General features: G+C 38.2%; 1 protein-coding gene across 1 annotated transcript in view; it reads right to left on the minus strand.

Annotated features, from left to right (window-relative positions):
* LOC127639067 (dedicator of cytokinesis protein 4-like) overlaps positions 1 to 22,103 on the minus strand; it is a 130,041-nt gene extending 107,938 nt beyond the window's left edge. Inside the window, exon 1 of the mRNA XM_052120906.1 lies at positions 21,951 to 22,103. Within this exon, the coding sequence (XP_051976866.1) occupies positions 21,951 to 21,993 (43 nt within the window). The 5' untranslated portion in view covers positions 21,994 to 22,103. The remainder of the gene's footprint in view (positions 1 to 21,950) is intronic.
* Positions 22,104 to 25,170: the final 3,067 nt, after the last annotated feature.

The raw sequence follows: 25,170 nt of genomic DNA on the forward strand, positions 1-25,170 counted from the left end.
TTAGACTAGGCTGGGCTCAGACACGTACGATCAAACCGGTTTGTTCTGCATTCATGGTGCTCTTTACAAGCAAAAGAGGGACTGAAATGGTATTCATAATGAACCAGCTGCTCAAATAGTCTTTTCAACACCACAATATCTTTGTTTGAATGTTTGTAACATCACAAAATAAAAGTATAAAGCCATTACCGTCAAAGCGCGCCGTTTTGATTCAGCCCTGCGGCCATGTTTTCTGACATCAAACTAAGAATATACAAACTAGACAATCCTCTCGTGCCTTCTCCCATTCAGTCTGTCACTCATTCTAACCACATCTGGGGCAGAGAGAGTGGAAGGGCTAGGTTTTTAGAACCTTCTATGCTCCTCCTATTTGTTTGCTTATGTGACTAGATGAACTCCGAATCCCAATATGGTGGCGAACATTAAGCGCAAGCGCAGTTGCATCTTATCTATCACAATCAATCATTATAAACATCTAAAAAACACATTATACGTTAGATAACACATACTCTGGCCTGCAGTGCACCTGCTGTGATATAATTTGACCTCCAGTGCATCTGCTGTGAAGTGTAAAGTCAGATTTATTTTATTTATTTATTTCTTTGTTTATTTTTAATAAAGGGCACATCAAAGAACTCACGCTGTCAGAGAAGGAGAAAGTCATGGGCAAAAAGGTTAATGCATTGAGCAGTTGCTGAGCTAACTATAATATAGTGACCAAGTTGCACTCAGTAGTGCTTCCCACCACATTTCCCCCAACATTTCCGGTCACTAGCTAGCTGATCACTAGAAGAGGTTCATTCGCGTTATTTTGACATGTAAAATTTTGTTGGGTTTACTTAATTCCGTTACCATTATATGGTAATTGTACTTTAAGAAAACTCATTTCAAACATGTTGAACCTCTGTCCATGACTGAATAAAGTTAAGCCAAAGAGCTGTATTTTATTTTATTTTGTTATGTGTACAATAAATTATAATTCAATTTTTTTCACCATTTTGAGTCAAATATGACCAAGACATGTTTTGTTGGGATTCACCAAGCCAGCTGAGCAAGAGCACAAAACACACACACACACACACACGCTAACAACCAAAGAAATAGAGTTGCAGTAAGGTGCTATTCTTGTGATTTTTGGTTTGTTACAAAGATAACTGCAGTCAGGAACACAAACTCAAAATGAGGAAAGGAAGGCTGAAAGTGAGGCTGAAAAAGTAATTTGTGGTTGGCTGGCAGCTCTGTGTTCTGTTATCTGTACATTTTAACCCCAGGCTTTTCCAGATCGATGATCAGATGACCATGTGCTGCTGTTTACCCATTCATGAGCAGCAGTGAAAGAGAGAGAAACATGAAACATCATCAAGCATGCTTCAGCTAGTCCTGTAATCACAATCTGATCCGACTGCTACTGAACGCAAGATCAGCATTTGTTTGTTTTGGCATTACATGCTCATTCTGTTGAAAAGAACACAAGTGTTCAGAGCACAAGCGCAGTGAAAACAGCCGGCTTGGAGAGATTTTGAAAATGTATACAGATACGAGTGTTCGGCTTTGCATTTACACAGACTAAAATGACAAAAGATAAACTATGGTGAAAGGCAATGAAATAGCTAGAATTTAGCATTTTCTGAATAAAACAAATGTCCCTCAGCTTTTCTCTCTCTCACGAATATGTTGTTCCAAACCCATACGACTTTCTCCCGGAGAACACAAAAGCCTCAGTCACCATTCACTTTTATTGCATTTTTTTTTTATTCAATGGAAGTGAATGGTGACTGAGGTTGCTCAACATTATCTTTTGTGTTCCGCAGAAGAAAATATGTCATATGGGTTTCTAACAACATGAGGGTATTTTATTTTTTGGGAGAACTATCCCTTTAAGGAGAGAGGTTAGGGTTCAAATCCCTATTCCTAAAATATTGTTGTAGCATTAGTAATAGTGAAGCTTGTCTTAGCAACATCACACAAACAATTGAAATACCTCTTAAAAGGCAGCTACTAGCTACCTCAGCATCTCTTTTGATATATTTGGGCAAAATATATCTATTTGTGGAGTTGTTGCAGGCCACAAAAATCAGGGGTGAAGTCTTAAGCCATTGGCATACCGGGAGCAGCCGGAACATCTGCTTTAGCTTAAAGGAATCAGGAACAACCCATCCGGACAACTATGTGTCCAACACACACAACTCTAATATCCCAGAGCTATTTTGGGGTGAAAAAATAATGTCACAGCCAATATAGAGGGTGTCTAGTTCCGTTGGTCACTCTGAATATATCCTTCCAATTCAGGATCATGCATAAACAAAAGCCAAGGCTGACATTCGGTTTGTTTTCAAAACCTTTCCTGTAAATGTCAGGAGAAAGAAGTTTACGGCGGAGGCTGATGAAACCATGCTACAGAAATTCACAAGCGTTTAAGCTGACCTCTGTACAAGCAGTGTAGCGAGACCCTGAACCCGTGCACATGGTTTAAAATTCCACTCAAGCTGAGAGGTTCAAATGCCTGGTTGTTTTGCCATGCGACACGTCATTTGCAGATCAAGCAGGATTACTGCATATAGGGTTGGAAAATGACATGCAGACCTAGTACGCAAAAAAAATTATAACACTTAAATTCTGTCCAAGTAATCCAATTATCTTGTTCCATCAATGAAACCTTTTATGCATGCATTTACATCTACATATTGCAAAATTCAACCCTTTCCAACCATCACAAAATGCTTAACAATAGGAGAAACCTGGGCTAGTTGAGTCAAAATGCCATTAAATGCTTGCTTTCCTAGCATTGGTTTTGATCTATATTCCCAAGTTATTATTGAGTTGTCAAACAATAACTTCCCTGCAACGTTTTTGGAAGGTCAGTTTATGGCTATATAAAAACATAACCCAAAAATAACTTTCATAGAACATTAGTTGAAGGTAGGAGGTGATAACCAAAAACATTACATCAAATGGGGACCATACAATAACATTGGGAGAATGTTCAGTTTTTCTGGAAACTACATAATGAAGGCAAATTATAACCAAAAGGTTAAACTGTGACATTAAGGAAAGGGTGTTATTTTTATAAATGTCAGCTTTGAGCAAGTTGTGACTTTTTTTTCTTACACACTTTAAGAAAAACAGTTGTTTGATATTTGTCTGTAGCCTTTTAATTTTTTTTTTCTCTTTGTGCTGTTTAATGAATTGTTTTGTGCTTCCTAACAGTATTATTGTTTAAATTGAGCTAATAGGCTATTAAATGTCAGGTTCCAAATGTGACAATTTACCCCATATAGTGCGACAACATAATCTGCCACTGGGGCATACTATGTCAAGTCATCAGTTAAATGAATCAACTGCAATTTTTGTGGGCAACAAAAGAGAAATAGTTCAATAATTTAAAAAATTTTTTAAGTTGAGACTTTACTCGCTGGAGTAAAAAGTGTGACAACTAGCCCTGTTCTGCCCCTATAATTGAGTGTTTCATAAGGGCCAATTACAGCTGCCAATTGTAAGAGAAAAATCAGATCTGGCTGACTAGACAGGGTTCCTGCAGGCCTAATTGTAACATAGTGCATTCAAGTCTAACTAGCCTGGGTAATTTATTCATGCTGGCCTCTGTACGAACAGAATCGATCGAGTGGAGCAAATGAAGGCAGGAAAAAACAGCGTCCCACTTTTTGCCCTGAAGTGGGTCAACAGCAGCCATTTACACCCTCTAAACACATCTGTAATTAAATAAATCTGATGGACAGTTTGGTGTCTGACAGGCCTCGGTGTGAATGGATGCTTTCACTGCTCTCATATTTGCGAGATGGAAGGATTGCAAAAGTACACTAAAAGAAATTATTTTGGGGGTTATTTAACAAGGAAATAAGCCGGATACAGAAATAAACGACATCCAGCAGGAAACAGATAAATGTCAATTGGACAAAGAATTTAAGGGAAGACATATGTTTTACTTTATCTTTGGGGGGGATTTGGGGGGGGATCCACTTTGCTCCCCGATATGGAATGCCCAATTCCCAATGCACTCTAAGTCCTTATGGTGGCGTAGTGCCTCAATCCGGGTGGTGGAAGATGAATAGCAGTTGCCTCCGCGTCTGAGACAGTCAATCAACGCATCTTATCACGTGGCTTTTTGAGCGCATTACCACGGAGACCTCACGATATTCTCCGTGGCATCCATGCACAACTCGCCATGCGCCCCACCGAAAGCGAGAACCACATTATAGTGACCACGAGCAGGTTAATCCAATGTGACTCTACCCACCCTAGCAACTGGGCCAAATAGTTGTCACTCAGCACACCCCAGATTAAAACTTGCAACTCTAGGTGTGATAGTCAGTGTCTTTACTTGCTGAACTATCCAGGCCCCTATTTTCTTTGTGTTTCTCATATTATCCTTGGAAAATTGAAAATAAATTATGATATGCTCCTTTTCTTTAAAAAAGCAAAAATCTGGGTTACACTGAGGTACTTGGGGGGCCAATCTGTAACGATTAACATACATACCATTTTAAAAGTAGCTACAAGGCGTAAACAATATGAGCGTTAACATGATTTGTGTTAAATCTTGTACTTTTTCTGTGTCACGTTAGATGCTTTGTTGCCAAGACGACATAACACCATAAACCCAACCATACAAGTTACGATTTAAACAAAGTTTCAGCTCAAACAATAAACAAATAAACGAAATATTGGCCAAATTTACTTCCATTGTAAGTGCCTTAATTTGCTTGTTTTAACCTCGTGCAACCTAGGGCTGGGCGATAAAACGATATCGATATTTATCGCGATAAAGAAAATCCATGATAAGCTTTTGAGGAATTTTCGATATTTAATGTGTGTCGCTTAAACACAAGCAGTTCGGCTTTTTCAGGCTGCGTTTCCACTGGTGCGGACGAAATCCACTCAAAGGCGCTCACAGCGCTGGGAGAGAGCTTGCTCCACACCGCTGCCAATCCTATGATCCACCTTGCGAGCATGACGCTCGGCTTTCATAGGAATTAATTGAAAACGCCCTCAGCTTCGCTCACAACGTGGTAACGTAGGATCAGACTGGATGAACTTGCTAATTCTAGCTGCCTTGCTAACAATTAGGTTACGTCAGACACCGGATTGATTCCATCCGCACCGCAAGACTTCATGGCAACGGTTGCACCCTCTCATCGGCTCTAGTAAAGAGCGCGACAGAACAACAGTGATGTGGACAACAACTCTGATCTTTCTGCGCTGTAATCTTGAATATTGTTCTCTAGCAACAAACATGCATCATTTCTGCCCTGTCCCTCTCCGCACGCGTTGCCTCTTTTCCCTGCATGTGTGTAGACATGAAGCGCCGCGTGAGTTAACGTGGTTTCAAAGCACCTTTTAGACCAAAATATTTTTCCCTTCTAAATGTATCTTTATTAATCATCATGTTACGAGGCTTTAATAATAAACAAATCTATTTTGTGAATATTAATTAGATGTCTGGAATGGATAAGGAAAGACTAAAATTACTAGGCCTAGTTGGTAGACTAGTCTCTCACTTTAACGAAAATATACAAATGTTTTTTAAATAATTATTATTATTTTTTTTAAAGTTTCCTACATTTTCTCTCGGGACACCCCTGAACCCCCATTCAGCATCATTCCACAGTCATATCATGATAAATATCGATATCGAACAATATGAAAAAGATTATCGTGATAACAATTTGGCCCTTATCGCCCAGCCCTAGTGCAACCCCGCTTCCACATGTGATGTCATTGTATTTTGGCTTCGCTATACAAAACGCATAATTTAAATTAATTAAAACTAGCTGAATACTGTTCGCAAGACTCTAGACTGTCATTTAAGGGTTAAAATTCTGGCGCACGTGTCACGTGAGTCAACAGCATGATGTTGATTTACAGGAAGCGCTGCTACTGGCGCAGCACCAACAAAAGTGCCTCTGGAAAGAAACCTCAAAGTCTTTTAATTGAAACCTGTTTGGTTGTAAAGAGTAGAGTCTTTTGTTTCATTTGATATGCGGCTTTAAAAAAATCAATTTATTTTTCCTGCATCAGCATGCTGATAAACATGATGTCCACATATGCTGAAATGAGGTCCCTTTTTATTTTATCATCACTGTAAAATACAGTTATATTCATTAACATTAGTAAATGCATTCCTATACATTTGATGTGCATTTTCTCATTGAGAATAATGCTCTCAGAGGAGTCATATGGAGTTAGGATGAAAATAAGGTGCATTTCTAACAGAACTGAGACCAGTGAAGACAGACAGCACACTAGAGGCTAAGTCAACCACTACATAGGGAGCAAGGGACCATCCTTTAGCTTTCCATACAGCTAAGTGCGTTCACCCCTAAAATCCAACCAAAAGTTCAGTTTCAGTTTGCAGATGATGTTTGAACCACTCAACATGTTTGGCAGATATGGGACAATCATAATCAATATATAGATTCACAATTAGTTTTAAGAAGAATCATTAATTCAGCTTTATAGATAATCAGCTGTAATGTCTATGACATCTCAAAAACATTTTAAAAACCAACCCTGGACACAAACTATTTGATGAAATCTGACTTTACATAGTAAAGCTTAATTTCACAAATTAGACCCACTGTCCACATATGTGGACATCAAGTTTTGGGAAAACTATATACTCTAGAGAAAAACTTTTTATTAGGTGCAACTAGTTACAAATCAAAAAGGGAAATGGAAAATGCACACAGTAGGCATGCAGGGGTCTCAGAAGGTTTAAGAAGGGATGAATCAAAATTAGGCTCTTTTGTGCTAACCATCGTCAAAAATGCTGTCGATTGAGCTTAACTTTTATTGAACCAAGAATATTTCTTTAAAATCATTGCGATACTAACGTTGCTTAATTATACATCACCAGCAAAACCATCATGAATATTTTGTGAATATTAAAAATATCACCAAGCACTACTGCTTAGCAACACAGTTACGATGACAAATCCTCATCTGTTCAAGCATTTCATCATTTCCTGACCTGAGGCATATGGTAATTAAAGCTTGAATATGCCATGTGCCTTCCAGTGCACCCAAAACATCCACAACAATGGAGTAAACAAACTTGCACAACTAACAACTGAGGTTGGGCTTACAGCTTTGAGGTATAGCTCAGCTGGGTGGAAAGCCCAACTGTCCCAGTATTCCACTAGGGCAATGGATTCAAACACCAAATGCACCCTTAACGTGGGGAGAGCTTTCGGCCTATGAGGAGGAAGGCTGAAACCAAACACTAACGTCCAGATGGGAAGCTGTGGTTAGTCTTCTCTCTGTAATTCTGTGGGATTCTCACAGGTAATGCCTGGAAGTCTTCAACACAGGGGCCATCCTGAGGGCAAGGAAAAACACTGCTGTCCCTTTGATATTACTCAGTGGCAGAGGGTATGGGGCATTCATAAAGCATAAAACAAAGGTACTAAGATGATAATAATAATAATAATAATAATAATAATAAGCAGTTGGAGATGGAGAGGGGCCTTCCCAACTTAAATTTTTTTGACATTCCAATGCCAATGTCTGAATATTCTTCAGAAATAAAAGTTAAATCCTCTTTTAAGGGTGTACTTGCATTATTATGCTATTATATTATCATTATCTTAGTGACAAAGTTGTCTTAAAATGACAATATCGTTTATCGCAATTATTTTGGGACAATATATCGTCCCAACAGAATTAGTTATACACAAGTATTTAAAGCCTCTTTGCTCTATGGATGGGCATTTTGTTCATTTTGTCTACTCGAGTACTCGTCGAGTACTCAAGGGACAAATACATGTTCATAACTGAATATATAACAACAACATGTCTGACAAACATCTATGGCTGCTGCATTGCATCTTGTTGTTCCAGTGTATTGTCTATTCATTATTATAGGCTGTTATAAAATGATATGTTACAAAATGTACAAAAGATTGCATAGTCAAAATATAACGCATCATATTTTGTTTTTATGTGAAGATTCGCTGCCCAACTCTGAAAGAATGTGCACAATGCACGTCTGTCTGTTCTTCCTTCAGGTTACCATAGTAAACTTAGTAAGTGCGCACCAGTTTTTTTTAGTGACTGTCTGAACAGTATATTTTCAAATAACAGGAGATACCGTAACCATTGCGTTTTAATATGCGTATTAGGTTGAAGTTCAGTTTTGAAGATGCTGCATTGTGTTCCATTTAACTGCGCTCTGTCTAGCGGTTTGAAAAACTCGCCTGCTGTACACTGCAACGCGCCTGGCGTGTATGTGTGTCCAAATGTTCGCTCGTGAGGAAAGCCGCTACTGCTCCGTATTGTTATTGCTGTGATTCATGAAGCATTCCATTCAACTCTGAATTTCCACCTTTCAACTTAGGAAAGTGCAACGGAATGACACTTTATATCGGATATCTAGCAAAAATATTCATTCATTCATTTTGTCGAGATGCAGGTGGAGGTTTAGTCAGTGACAATCATTCCCTTTTATAAATAATACCATTAACGAGTCAAAGTTCTTTCATTAAATGATAAAGCGTGTTTTCATGATCGATCATTGCTGCCACGTCCGAGTACCCAAGTCCTTGAGTACTCGTGCCCATCCCTACTTTGCTCATTATGCTAACCCACCTCATCACGAACAACCACGACACTAGCAAGTGTCCTGACCAGCAGGATATGAGACAGAAACAAGTGTGTGACCTTCTAAGTTAAAGGGATAGTTCACTTCAAGAGAGACGTTAGGAAGAATGTAACCCTCAATCACAATTCACTTTAAATGGCATGGAAAAAATTATTCAATTACTGGTGACTGATGCATATTCTGCCTGACATCACCTTTAGGCAAAGAAAGGCAAAGGGGTGGAACACCATGAAAGGGAGTTTGTTTGTTTTTTTCATTTCTGAAAATTCATCTTTAATAAACATTTTATTAGCAATTTTTGAGAGCAATACCCTCTACCAAATAATCATGTTTCTTGGGACTTGATGTAGTACTATGGTTAAGGATGGGCTAAAGTGTCCATTTCAAATGTAATATGATTTATTGATTTACCATAACAGCTTTAACAAAGTCATCATGGCTTCCACTGTTTCCATCATTTCAGGATACCCTTGAGTATTAAATCCATTTTTATCCTAGTCTAAAAACAGGTCGACGTCTGCATAATCGACTGCGTGTGGAAGTAGGCGATAACTGTTTCAAAATGCTCATTGAATAAATTGACTCTGGCTCACATTTCTTCCACTAGTCTATGTATGTCACGCAAGCATGAGATGGCAGAAGACACTCAATTAGGATCGAGACTCGCAGCCGTCATCACAAGAGAGCGGTCTGCATTTATTCGCTGTACCACACGACTCCCAGAGGGCGAGAACAGCCCGATTCAGCCACTCACCCACACAAAGGAGATACATTACATTCTTCGGCGAATAGAGTGGCACTTCATCTAAGACTTAATTTGCAACCCGAAGGAAGTCAAACAAGGACGCCAGGTGGCTAGCTACCAGGTGGGGACAAGTAGTGCTCCAAAATGTGGACCAGTCGGAGTGCTTTGCGCCAGTACAGTCACAGGTGTGGGGAAAAAGTAATTCCGAAATGGATGTTTACGAATGGCCCAGTGGCAATCTAGCTCTGGAATGTGGCAAATCCGTGAAATATCCTCCACCATAAGACATTTTTGTGTCATGCAAACATTTTTGACATTTCTTCTCACATTTACAAACACAGGCTTCATTTGCGAAATAAGTTTTTAAAGGGCAAAAGAAAGTTGCTGAGCATAAAACAAAGAACCAGAAGCCAATGAGAAAATCCCTGAATGCTCGTAAACTGTGTTGGATGCTGTTGTCGGAATGCTAAGCAGACCCCATTCAATCAGAGATGAGAAGAAAAAGAGGATCTATTCTCTCTGGACAAACTTCAAATGATTAGAAGGGGAAGAAAGTGATTTATTGGATCAGGAAATCCATCAGAACCTCTCCACATTGAAGCAGAAGGCTTAGTCTTTCTACAGAGCAAACAATTAAGATGGAAACGGTCCCATAATGCAACATAAGTTTAGAGAAATGGAACGCTTTGCTGTCAACGATTGGCTGAACTTGTTCAATCAGAAAAGGCTGCAAACAACAGCATTTTAAAGCAAAAGTTTAAAAATATATATATATATATATATATATATATATTTTGAAATCACAAATAAATAAATAAACTGGGATATTTCTTCAAAAAGAACAACGTTTTTGGCATCTTCTCAGTAACTTCCACTACACAGTTTCGGGGTCTCGAATCAATGAATCAGGTCAATACTGGTTCACACAGCGAGAAGACATGTTAACCATCAGTGAGGTGTTAATTAGCTACTCAAAGAACTGTATTAAGTAGAAGAAAAAGGGGCAGTGTTCACACAGCATCCCTGCGATGGAATACTGCCTCAGTTCTGGCCTTGCTGTGGTGTAAAAGTGATCTAAATATAGCACACCAACTCTGCAAGAAAGTGAGGCAGCCAGTTTTGGCGAGTTGTGTTAAAGAAACGGCATATGGTGTGGTTGCTTTGACAGCAATGGTCAGGCAAGGCAACGAACGGCAGGTTGCACCCCTGACAGCTTCGATAACAGCTAATGGCCTTTCATGTCCACTTGTGGCTCTCCGTTTTCCCCACAGACAGAGTAGAGAAAATCTGTCGAGACATGTACATGCAAGTCAAAGTCTGAAACGAAAGATATAAAAAGCTTTAAATGCCCAATAGGGTTGTGCAGTTTATCAGTACTAATGAAAACAGTACAATATCATCTTGTTGGCAATTTCGGTACCTTATTAAAGTATGCTTTCATAAGCAAAATGATATGAGATTATTATCATATTTTTATTTGATTAAAACTGTATGTATCAATTATATTAAACACCATTTGATCATAACATTTCATTAAAATATTTAACATGAAATCCAGAAAAATGTAAACAGAAAACACATAATTTGAGACTGAAAGACTTGATGCAGTTCCATTAATAAAGTCATTTAATTTCATTAAAATAATTTAGGCTTTTTATTTGTTGATTATAGTATCGATACCGAGGTACCAGGGTTGGTATCGTACCGAAGCCGAAATCTTGGTATCGGAGCAACCCTAGTGCCCGAATTAATTGGAAAGACAGACTGAAGAGTGCATCAAAGAGATATTCAGAGTCATTTACAACTTAATGGCATGTTGATTACCACAGAATATATATTTGACAAGGGATTGGAATCGTAGGGAATTTAATTATTCTGGTTCTGAATCGGATTGCTTTTCTGTTCCATTAATGATTATTACTTTTAAGGAATATCTGGAAATAAGACATCATTTTTATTGCATATACTTTCCTCATGATAAAATCTGCCTAAATGATGTCCTATTTGCGATTCTGTCCTCTTGCATTCTAGGACTATATTTTGAATGTATTTTTATAATCATGCTTCGCAGTTGTTAGAAACAGTTGAAATTAATGTTGGCATGCCACAGATGCAGAACAGCCATTAAGCTGCAAATAGGGTCAGAATGCAAACAGCAGGCAAACAAACACATATGTATCATTTGGAAATAAGTGTAGGGCACTGTGATCTCCGCGATGCAGAAAACACAGCAGGATCACAGAATCCAGTCATAAAAACGTAATTAAAGGGCACCTATTATGGAATTTTGAAAATTACCTTTCATGTAGTGTGTAACATAGATTTAAGTGAACAAAAACATCCTGCAAAGTTTTATATATGAAAGTTCACCGCTAAAAAAGTTATTGTCTCTCAAAAGTAGGAGTCGACTCTGAGTCAATGTAATGAATCGATTTTCCAACGAGTCATTTTCCTTTTCGTTGTGACGTCAAGACGAAAAATTATCAAATCGGCCGCGCCCACTCATTGCGTGCGCGAGACACCAGGAAAACTTGAAAACATCTTGTCGACAACAAGGCGCTGTGTTCTGAAGTGCATATCAAAAGCGACCTTTTTTCACTGCCCAGGGACGAGCATGTGAAGAATCAGTGGCTAGAGTTTATATTTACAACTATACCACACAAGTATAGCCCGAACCTTGTGCTGTGTTCAGCGTCATTTTAATGACGATTGCTTTATGAACATGAATGCTTTCAAGTGTGGATTCGCGAGCCGGTTGATACTGAAGGAAGGTTTAGTACCAAGTTTATTTGGATCAGCTTCCTCCTCCGAATCACATCCTGTAAGTATTATTAATAATTGTTGCTTTTTTGTGTTTTTTAGCATGCTTAATAAGTATTTGTGTGTGTTGTGTACGTTACGCTCAGCGCAGCTTCTAGGTCTCCAATGTCAATTTTTTTGAAATATGTGAAATGTTTGTTGATGTTATTGGAGTTGTCATAAAGAATAGAGCAATAACTTGTAGTAATGCAGTGCTTTACCAATATGTTTATGCATTGGGCTAACGCAAACAATAACTGATTTTGCGTTTACCACCGAACTTTGGGCTATGATCGCTAACATAAATCAACTCAAATTCCTTCTCTGATTTAGATTTTTTTTTACTACAAAGCGGTGATGGGCGTTCCGTTTCCGACAATCTCTGCACAGAGTATACCAATCACAACTGACTGGGTCATCTGACCAATCACCGCAGATTAGCGTCACGCAAAGGAGGGGTTTGGAAAAATGAGTCGTTGAACGAATCATTTGGGAGTCGGTGAGCAAATCAGGTAAACATAAATGCATATTATAAGACAACAAAAGTGTTTTTTGTCATTGCATGCATGTAAAACTGTTGTTGGGGACTCCCAAAACAATATTAGAAACATTTTAAATGCCACACAGAATATCACGGAATTTGACATATTTGAGATATAATGAATGTATGAATGCACAAACAATCAAAAGGGCCTATTTACACTTGGCCACATCAATGTGTCTCTGGCAAACGGATATGAACCTGATTTTCAATTCCAATGCTAGTTCCACGATTATGATTTTGCCAGGCAGAAAACGTAAAAGATGTGATTTATTATTTGATTCCAACATACTTTGAACCATAATAGTGCGTTTCTGTTCGTGTGCGCTGTGTACTCCCCCCTCCACCGGGCTTCTCGTAGGCAAGATGCATCATGCGCATCAGCTACGCTCATTGTCAGTGTTTAGTTTCAGTTTCATTAGCGATCTGCATCAAATGAATGAAGAAACTACAACATGCATTCGTGTCTTCATTTGATGTTATTCATTGCAACGTAGCACTGTTTGGGCAGAGTAAAATGTACGCATATGTCTTGAACAGCTAGATGCATTTACACTTGACCAGTTTCATTTGGAACGCGTCTCAAACCGCCTCCTGAAGTGGTTTGAGCAATCGGATTGCAATCCGTCTTGAATGCATTTCGTAGTGCATTTACACCGGGTCTTTTCATGATCAGATAGCTGTTTGATCAAATGGTCTGTGAGGATCTGCATGCACTTCATTTGATAAAAATAATGCAATCGTTTCTTGAGAAGTAATTGTTTTGTTTTCATTTCAATTAAGTTCTTTGGATTCAATTGATTAGACAGCTTTTATGATACATTTTAATAAAATTTTAAAACACGGAATTCAGGGGAAAAAAAATAAAGCCGAAAATGTTTGATTTTTGAAAAAACAAAACAGATTTCATAGGGCCATAGTACTGCAGCAAAAGATGATTTACTAAAATTACACCACTCTGGGTGAGACGAGATCAACCATCTGAATGGAGCAAAAACACAAAGAGGGATCGGGGAAACTCCACAGGTCATCCATAATGAAAACATCTTAATGAGGAATCACTTGGTGGGTGTGAAGAACATGGAAAAGCCGCCAATAGCTTGGAATCCCGTGTATAAACATCTGTTTGGCTTGTTAGGATGCCGCCACTGTGAGTTTAAAGTCTAAAGTAGAGTGCACGCAAAAGTTAAGAAATAAAAGGGTCTTCTTCCATGATTCTTTGCAGCACTAAACGTTCAACATTCTTGATTTGGGTTTGCAGTTCTTTATGGCTTTTCACACTTGAAATAGTTAACCCTGGGTTATTCTAAACAAACTTACATTTGGATTTCTTTTTTGTTCAGTTTAGTTGTAAGACATCAGTCCACTTGCATACAGTTATTGTTTGGAACCCATTCAACTTAAATACTGTTATAAATTGTAAACAAATACCAATGATGACAATAATAATAATACTACATTGTTATTAATACTATTCTTATTGACTTTTAATTTTAAATACAACAATAATATATTTAAATCGTGCACTTTTTAATCCCTCGTGCTTTTATTTTGACATTGTGAACTCTCCAGGCAGTCCTGTATGTGTCTGTTTGTAGGCAAGTTCACAGTAGTTTAATTCGCTTCTTATTCACATTCTGGTAAACAAACATGACTAACACACGGTATAGGATTTGGATCGGGCTCGTCTGACTGATACCCGATCACTCTAAAGGCTTCAGTATCGGAGATGATACCGATCCAGGTATTGGATCAGGGCATCCCTAACTTTGGCACCGCAATACTGGGTTAACCCTGCAAATGTGGAGCTAACCCTGCTCCGGAGCAGGGTTTTATAACACCAGATAAAAAGTGGTGCTAACCCCCAAAACGTTGCTTTGCCCAGGGTTAAAAGCAGGGTTTAGAATGAAGATAACCCAGGGTTTAAGTGCAGTGTGAAAAACACTTTTGAAGATCTGTGTACTGGTTTCTAGGTTCTAAAACAAGCACAGTAGGTTTTCTAAAGAACTAGAGAAAAAAAAGGGATTTTAATAATTTTCTCCTATGAAATCAGGCAGTAAAATGATGTTTGGGTGTTAACTGACACATTAACATCAATCCAGTTCCTAACCCCTTCCTTCAAACCACCTGGCTCCTCTCAAAACAGCCACTATTCACAATCCAATCAATATCAGACGAATAACATCAAGTGCCACCCTATGTTTTGTTTTGTTTTTTGCCGTTCTGTTCGGTTAAATCACACGAAAATTCTGACATGATTTACTCACACTAATGTGGTTCCAAACCCATATGCTGTTCCTTTTTTTCCTGTGTGGAATGTGTACATTCTTTAAAATTTCTCCTTTTATATTTAAAAATAATAATGCTAATAATAATAATAATAATAATAATAATAATAATAATAAAACAGATCATAGGTTTGGAACAACATGAAGGTGTGGAAATTATGAAATAAAAATTTACATTTGGGTAAACTATGCCTTCAAGTGTGATGAACTGAATAGGATACACATAAGATAAATGACATTTGAGTTGAGGAAGTGAGAGGTTTGACAGAAAAAGAGATGGATGGCAGACCACTAATTGGAAAATATTAAGAGCATCCAGCGAATGTGAAGCAAAGGGAGAGGAGAGAGGAATTCAAAAACAGTAAAGAAAGACTTTATACTACTGTTTTTATCTTGTTCTGCCTTACTGTCTCATAGGATGTGGAGGAAGTCAACAGAAGGAGGATGTGTTGGGGTGGGTGTAACACCGTCTCTTAAAACCGTATCTATAGCGCTGTCTGGGCCAGACACTACCAACACCCCTTCCAGTCAAGAGCACAGATAATGGCCTTCTCTTCACATCTGTCTCTCCCTCAAAGAAGATCCTTATTCACACAGAAGCTTATCCTTTGCATCGATGAGGCATTCATAACCACACTTCAATACATCCTCCAGCCGAAGAGTGTTTTTTAATAATCTCCCCGTTTACGTGCACCCTGCACACAAGGTCAAAGGTCAGAGGGATTATGAGGTCTGGGAGTGTGCCTAGCTTAGGATCAATAACGGGACTTCTGGAAAGCACTAGGCTTTGGTTTCAAAGGGTGGTTGGGGATTTCATTTTTTAAAAAGGATCTGTTCATTGTGAGCAAGTCCATTTCTATTTGCCTGTCTTTGACTATTTTATGCATGCATGCTTAATATTGAATCACAATTGACCCTATTAACTCCCTTAAAGGAAAAGTTCACCCAAAAATGAAAATTCTCATAATTTACTTTCCATCATGCCATCCTGCATGAATTTCTTTCTTCTACAGAACACACACAAAGATATATAGAGAATATCTCAACTCTGTTGTTTCATACAATACAAGTGAATATTGGTCAGAAATGTGAAGCTCCAAAAAGCACATAATGGCAGCATAAAAGTAATCCATACGACTCCAGTGGTTTAACCCATGTCTTCAGAAGTAATATGATAGGTGTGGGTGAGAAACAGATCAATATTTAAGTACTTTTTACTATAAGTGTACTTTCAAACATCCATTCATGCACATTCACTAGAGTTGTTGTTCTTCTGTTTTTTGCCAATTAGCATTCTCCATGCATATCATCACCTACTGGGCTGTTGTTAAATGTGATGATTTATTAATTATTTTCCTTTGCATTATTCCTCCCTTCTTTTCTCCACCCTCCCCAGTAGGTGGCGATATGCTCAAAGAATGTGGTGAATTGCTAAAAAACAGAAGAACTCTGTCCATGCATGAACACGCATAGGTGGGCTGGTAAAAGAGTAGATCTTTAGTAAAAAGGTCTTTGATAACTATCACCCACACCTATAATATCACTTCTGCAGACATGGATTTAAGGACTGGAGTCATATGGATTACTTTTTCACTGCATTCATGTGCTTTTTTGAGCTTCAAAGTTCTGGTCACCATTCACCTGCATTGAATGGACCAACGAAGCGGAACATGTTTAAAAAAAAATCTCTGTGTGTGTTCTGCAGAAGAAAGAAAGTCATACACATCTGGAATGACATGAGGGCGAGTAAATGGTGAGAAAATAAATTTTTGGGTGAACTATCCCTTTAATGCATGTCTTTCTCAGCACAATTTATCACAGAAAAAAAAAGGCATGCTGGTGTTCTCAGTCTTTCCTGTAAATTAAATTATTCTGCCTCTGAAACAACCTTTTCTTTTCGGTGGACTCGGTGAAGTCTGTGCGATTTATTTAATAAATTACTAAATTTCATGGTTACATTAGTTGATTAATTACAGACCCAATGATGGTTCAAATGAACTCATGTCCTGCTTTTCTGATATCCGGATCCCAGGTGCTGTCTCAACAAAATCATTGGAGCACCATCAGAGCATATGGATGAGCTCCAACTCTATTCGCACTTTTATGGGTATCAAAAGTTCAAACTACGTGTGAGGCACCAGAGACAAAAAATATTGGACATATGCACAGTGAGCATAATATATAAAACCAGGAAAAATGTACCTCTAACATCAAGGCATAAGTACAGCTAGCCTATCTGGGCCACTGCAAAATAATGAGGAATGTGAAAAATTAAGCTGCCAGGACCCTGAAAGCACCTGAATGGATAAATGCATCTATGAGTGGGTGTGTGTGTGTTCATTATCCATTTGCAATCCAGTGGACGTTGAAAAGTGTGTTGTCCCCTTGCTATTAATGTATGCTCTAATACAGCCTATGTGTGTGTGCGCATGTATCTGTACATGCCTAGTTATAATCAAGCTTTTTGTGTAGTTGAGCTAAACATGACACATTGTTTAATCGAATATTTGAAGGAAGGACTTAAAATACGGCAGGTTAAATACACATTGCACATCACTTTCGGAGCACGCAGAAAACAATAAGGTCAGTTGTGGTCAGATTAAAATGTATACAATGAACTACAATGGCAGGTCTGTTAGTATGACTTTGCAAAAATCTGAATGGAACGATTTCAGCTGGACTAAAGCGTTTACATGACATTTTAAAAAGACACATTTTATTTTAGTCTGACTGAAATAGAACTTTTAAATTGCATGACTGAACTGCACTATTGGCTAGTTCCCTCCCCACGGTATTCCATCTAAATGAATGTGTCAGCTCTTTTTAGGGGCCTGGCCTGCGAATGATGAGGCAATTATATGTTCTGAGGTGTTGAGAAGCCCTGCCCCCTCCAACCCATAAGCTCTGGTCATTACAGAACATTTTCTGTAATGAAGGAATGGCTCAGTGCTCTTTTACAACAACCTGCTAATCCCACAGAGCATTGCACGCGGTGGCCACTTATACAAGGCACACCATGTCCACACAATATTAACCCCCCTTTCCTGCTCTGCTCTGCTCTCCCAGGGGGATTGAATACTATAGAAAACAAGTGTGCAAAGACAGCCAGCCCCGGGCCTATCACACAAACGGCAGCATCCCAATCAAAGCTCTTGGGCTCACTGAGCATTCAAGGGCACTATAGACAGAGTCCCTACAGTGGCTCTATTCCAAATAATTGAAACAGTCTGTGCTTGAAGTTTGGTGGGTGAATCTCATGAAAAAATATCCAGGTCATATTTACTTCCAAAATCTAAAAAGAGTTAAAAATAAGAAATTATATGCTGCTATTTTTAGGTTGAAGTTTTGTCCTCCAAATTATCATTACTATAATACTGTGATTACTGAATTTCAGACACTGCCTCCAGTTGCAAAAGCAGTAGGCGTTGTTGTATGGCCACAGGTGAGCTCCATTTTCCAGGTGTAATGTCCACAGAGGGGAGCTGTAGAGCCTCTGAGACCGTCAATCCACGCATCTTATCATGTGGCTTGTTGAGCGCATTACAGCTGAGACCTAGCGCGTGTGGAGGCTTCACGCTATTCTCCGCGGCATTCATGCACAACTCACTACGCGCCCCACCAACAGTGAGAACCACATTATAGTGACCACGAGGAGGTTAACCCAACATGACTCTACCCATCCTAGCAACTGGGCCAATTGGTTGATTAGGAGACCTGGCTGGAGTCACTCAGCACGCCATGTACAGTTAGTACCTTTAATAGAAAACTTCTTTAGCATGAAATAAACCACAATTATCTAGGGATACACAATGTTATGATAAAGAAAATATTAGAATTGTTTTTGGGGGCTGGGTAGCTCAGCGAGTACTGACACGGACTACCACCCCTGGAGTCGTGAGTTCAAATCCAGGGCATGATGAGTGACTCCAGCCAGGTCTCCTAAGCAACCAAATTGGCCCAGTTGCTAGGGTAACCTCTTCGTGGTCGCTATAATGTGGTTCTAGCTATAGATGGGGTATGTGGGGAGTTGATTGGAGGATGCCGCGGAGAATAGAGCGGGCATCCACAAGCGCTACGTGTCTGCGGTAACACGCACAACAAGCCATGCGTGGATTGACCGTCTCAGCCACGGAGGCAACCGAGATAAGTCCTCCGAGATACGTTTTTTGTCTTTGCCGGTCTTTCTGCCTTTTTTGCTTCTGACCTTTTTTGCTTCTTTGGCAGCTACTGAACCTCCAGTTATCTATGCTTTTAAAGCACAATTATAATTATGTTTCCATTCTTTTTGCTCTTCGTGTCACCAAACAACACTGAAGCGTAGCCAAGCGTATCTACATAGGCAGCAGCCAATGAGCACGAGGATTTTCTTCTTCGGCGTTTAGTGAAACGCAGCGGACCGTGTCATTTCAACAAGGCGAAACACATTGAAGGGGTGACCCGCAACATGTATAATAAAAACAGTTTTAATAGAAAACTATTACGAATGCAGTCTTCATCTCATGTGAGTGTGCACCATTCAGATCACACTTCACAAAAACACAGTCCATTTGTTCATGTGTAAAACTTTTAAAATTAGCCCCCAAACAAAATGTATATGCCAATTAATTGTGAAAGCCCTAAAAGAGAGAATTAATCATCGGGCATATTTCATATTCATGACAGCCGTAGACACATGGGAAGGTGAAAACCCTGGAGCTGATGCAAAAATGTTAAGATAGGAGATGGTGCTTTTCGGTGAGCCTGTATAATGCATCCGATCCTATCGGTTCCGGAAAGGAGTATGATCAAATTTCCTCAACAGTCATTAAATTTAGCTTAAATGAGGGGGAGCAATTCTTGAGCATCTCTGAAGAAAATTTACAAGAGGACTGATTCATAGAAAACAGCCACAGACAGCTAAAATTTTCTCAAAAGTCAAATACCACACTCAACCTATTTCAAGCTCTTAGTTAATCACATTTGTCTTGCGAAATAAAGACAGACAAGGAAGAAACACAAAAGAATGAGGGTATTTCCACCCATTCAGCGTCTATGTCTGCCTCACACCGTTTCCTCAAATGCCACGGCTGTCAAAATCACTATTAGGCCTGAAAAAATATTCCTAGTTCCTCTTTAGGCAGATAGAAAACAGCTTGAAAGTCAAGAGGGCCATTTAAGAGAGTTAGACGACTTGGATTTTAAGACCTTGTCTTGATTTAATTAGCAGTAATTAATCCAATTGAGGGCTAATTGGTGTCTTATTGCAGAATCAGCAGGGGTCCGTTCATTTTTTATCAGAGGCTGAAATGTGTACTATACAGCTCTACATTCGAGTAACACTTGCCAGCCTCCAATTTTACATTAAAATATGGATTTTTATATCTGGCAAGAGATCAAACAGGAAAAATATTAAACCACGGGAGATGAAAGCACAAAATCCCTCTTGGGGTGCGACTCTCACTTTTAATTATAGACGTATAGTGAAATGAAGAAGAAGAAAACACAACATTTCATAAGATTTGATATACGTAGCAAGCATTCTTCACCCACTGGTTTCAATATCTGATCTTTGAAAACACTTTAAACTAAAAATAATCCTTTGAACTAGCTGGCAAAGAATCAACAGGAAAGACTGAGTGAGTTCACATAGACAGCATGAAGACCATCGCAATAACCAACACCTATCAGATCAATTAAATCATTAGCAATGCTCTGAATGGAATACAAGCTTAAAACTTACTGAACTCACTACTGACTATTTGGAAAATTTGGTCGGTCATCTGGGTAATTCATGCATATGACAAACTGCATATGGAGCAAGCGAGGTATACATACTCATTAATACGACAGATATAGTAAAAGTAGTAAGTTAGTATGCTTGTACTCCATTCAGAGCATTACTAATGATTTTATTTATTGAGATGGTCTCAATGCCCACATTGACATCATCACATCACTGGACAAATCAAAAAATTTTCTCAATCGCAAAAATGTGGCATGAAATGAGATTGTGGGCAAGAGGGAACAATCAGAAACATTTCAGGTTGATAGATCTCATCAGAAATGCTTAGTATAGCTAGCTAAAGTGTGTTGCACTTTAAAGTGACAGATTCAAACTTTACAATCAATGGATTGAAGATATATCCATTTATTATTTTAAAAGAGCATCGTTCATTGCCATTCCATAAATCTTGGTGATAGACTACAAGAGCAAAACTTCACCTGACCTAACCTCACCAAATGTCACCAATCCAGTATGAGCATGCATTACATTCAATCAAAAATGCAAGAAAAACACATTGATCCAGCTAATCAGAGCTCCATTTTCATAAAGTTAAAACTGACACACACGCATCAAACAGGATACGAAGCACCACATACACCTGATCACACAAGCATCTAACAAGACACTTTATACTTCATAAAACTAACAGATCATGCTGGCATGGATGCCATACAATCATCACATATGCTCTGTTGATTCCTATCTATGAGGTTTCCAGATCCTCTTCTTTAATATTATTTTGTTTTATATATATATATATATATATATATATATATATATATATATATATATATATATATATATATATATTGGGAAGATGTTTTCTTGCACTGATGAAAACAGGCAAAAGTCTCATATGCAGAGGGGGGAAAGGCTGTTTGAACGGCGGTAATGTTAAATGCATTCGAGAAAAACAGACCTGCAGTCTTTAAACATCACACAGTAGTTTATGTTCATTTCCTCTGATTAACACTCTGTATGTAAAACACAGCAATCACAAAACAAGCACAAATCAACATACGCTCAGTTACACAACAAAGTGCCAAAACAAATCAAATCTAGTCTTAAGTCAACAAAGGAAGAAGGCGTTGCGTTAGAAATAAAAACAAACTGTGTGTGGTACACTGTGTGACCGGCTGCCGCTGAATTCAATAGTAACACACTCAGTCTCGTATTGACATAAGCAGCAAACTTACCGACTCCGTATTTCTCGTTTTCTGTGGGTATCCACATATTCATTGTGTTTGTGTTGAAGAGAGCGTTAAAGGCAGAGTGATATTCAGTAACTGTGTTAAATCACACTTCTCTCCGGCTTCGGATCATCCTCTCGCGCAGAGCCATTGTTCAGATTGCTCGAGCAAACCGCTCTGCACGAGAGGAGAGTGCGCGCTCACAGAAATACCAGCGCGCGGCCAGAGTGCCACCACCGGGGAGCATTATGGGAAATGTAGTTTTGAAATGCAGACGGAAAAGTAGTGACAGATATGGCACATATCATAATTGAAATCATATCATAATTGGAATCTGAAACCTCATATATATATATATATATATTATTGACATAAGCAGCAAATATATATATATATATATATATATATATATATATATATATATAATTAAAAGAATTTTTTTTATATTCATTTATTAATTAATATGTTTACTTAATTCATTTCGTATTCTAAATTAACAGTAAACAATAACTTTTTTTAATGTAAAGAATTTATTTGTATAAGTAGAAATTAACATTTACAAATATTAATAAATGCCATAAAACTGTTGTTCACTGTTAGTTCATGTTAACTATTCTATTTGCTAATGTTAAGAAATACAACCTAATTGTAAAGTGTTTTCTTTCTATAATGTCTTAAATTTAAGATTTTTTTTATTTATTTTATTTTGTATTTTATTATTATTATTTTTTTAGAGGGAATATAGATGCCAAAAACTGCATGAGATCTGTTATTTCATCATTAATTAAAAAAGCAGGAACCCCCTTAATAAAAAACTTAGTCACACATGGTGCATTGTGTCTATTTTTAATGCACAAATGTGTTTCTGTCTATACATGTGTGTGTGTGTGTGTGTGTGTGTGTGTGTGTGTGTGTGTGTGTGTGTGTGTGTGTGTGTGTGAGGGAGGGAGGGAGAGAGAGAGAGAGAGAGAGAGAGAGAGAGAGAGAGAGAGAGAGAGTGGGAGAGAGAGCGAAAAGATGCCAGTTCTGGTAAATGAGCACTGATTCTGGAGCAGATATTATCTGAATCTTGTAAACATCATATAGAGAGGGAAATTTAGTCTTGCTCCTACAAATTGGGGAAAAAATGTTGTCCTACTTCCATAAAAGCTCAGCATGCACAGCAGCTATCACCATCTGACAGCTGTGAGGATAGATGGAAAGATGTGTGGTCAAAAATGGGCCCTATCTCATGACAGTGAATAATATAGTTTCTGATGTGATCTTTAGAATTTAAGTAATGGTATCAATAGTTCTTGGTGTCAGATGAAATCGTAATAACAATACTACATGCAACAATTGTCAGAATTTCCAAATAAATAACCAAACAATCAAAAACAATGAAAAAAATTAATTCAAGGCAAAATATACAGATTCATTATACTTCCCATACATGTTCATTCTTGATCAATTTAAGAGACTTTATAATGAAGACAGTTTTGATACAAGAAGACTTTTATTTAGGGGGAACATAGAACATAGTTGTTCTGATGTAAGAAATAAATATGAAGTAGTGTAGAAAATAATAATGACAAATGAAGCAGTAAGCAGAGAGCAAAATGGTGAATTCCTTGAATTAAATTTGGGTGATTCTCCTAAAACCTGTCAAGAAAACATCCTAGTCCTAGGATAAGAAATTATATTTTGCATTTATAAAATGATGCAACATGAATAAAGGTGGTCGTTATGGTATTCTCATTGAGCTAAAAAAAAATGAAGCTAAAAAAAATCAGAATAGTTATACATTAAATATTACAATGTTACAATAATGAGAATAGGGTCAAAAAATGTGCAATAATTTCACAATGCAAAATAACTTAATGGAGACTTAATTTTCATAAAGCAGAATATAATTTCATTATTTTTGTTTTGGATTTTATTGATTTTGGTTTAAATATGACAAGGATATTTTCTTTACAGGCTTTGTGAGAATCACCCCATGTACAATAACTGTGTTTTAAAGGTGAACTCGTTAACTTAAAAATAAAGTTTTACCCCTAAAGAAATGAATAATGACATGATAATTGTGTACTACAGTCTCTAAATGTTCATATACACTGTCAAATTTAGACCTGGCATATATAGGTATTGGCATTGTGGATAATATTAAAGAGTTTCCATTGCTCTGAAAGAAGAGACTGTGCGTCTTTGTCACTGAACAGACCACTGTGTAAATGAGCTACAGGGAGCTACAGCGGTCCAAAGACACAGTCTCCAACCAGCCATGCATACTAAACACACACAGGAGCTTTAAAGTCTGCCCCTGTCTCAGCTGCACTCACAGCAATATTTCAACCAGCCTTTACTCCAGGGATGGTTAAGACACAATTTAAGACACAAATTCCACAAATCGCTGACTGCTAACTGGATGATGACCTCACTTAAGAAAAATAAAATGAATAAAATTAATTTAGGTTCCAAGTGAGCCGAGCCGATAGTAAACGTGACGTCAAAACCCTGCAGATCACTGATTGGTCAGAGAGAATAGTCACTACCAGCATCACTGGATTTTCAACATGGGACATCAACCCGCTAGTTTTGAAGTTAGCAACAGCGATAACAGTATCATTTGTTCACGTGACATTCGAATTGTAAAAAGAAATGGCTGTGCGCAAAACCACGCCATGGTCAATAAACGAGGTGCAGACGGTCCTCTCGTTAGCAATGAGCGAAACGAAAAAGTCTCTCAGGAAATGTCTCAGCTGTTGGCCGCACACGGCTACCACCGGACCTACCAACAGTGTAGGGAAAAGTTAAAAAACTTAAGTGACTACAGAACCATCATGGACCACAACAGCTGGAGTGGTTCAAACAGAAGAAAGTGGAAGTGGTTCAACCAAATTGATGCGATCTATGGCAATATACCAGCGAGTAATGGGAGGGAGTGTGCCCTGGACTTGGCCACAGCGTTATTGGAGTCCATGATGGAGGATGGTACATTTTGTTACGTTAACTCTATAATTTGCTTGAAAGCTTCACTTTATTAGTTGACCAGATATCTGGAAAGCATACTTCTAAAACAATCAGGCCAATTTAACTGTTACACTTGTGTAAAATCAGCATGCAACAACTGCTTTATGCAGCACACTGAGCTAGTAGCTAACAGCTAGCGGTCGTGTTATTGTTTATGGTGAGTAATGTTTGTGTCACGTTTAAGATGATATCACGGCAGTAGAGGCGGCGCAAC

This window comes from Xyrauchen texanus, chromosome 47 (genome assembly GCF_025860055.1).
Source record: "Xyrauchen texanus isolate HMW12.3.18 chromosome 47, RBS_HiC_50CHRs, whole genome shotgun sequence".
Taxonomy (NCBI): Eukaryota; Metazoa; Chordata; class Actinopteri; order Cypriniformes; family Catostomidae; genus Xyrauchen; species Xyrauchen texanus.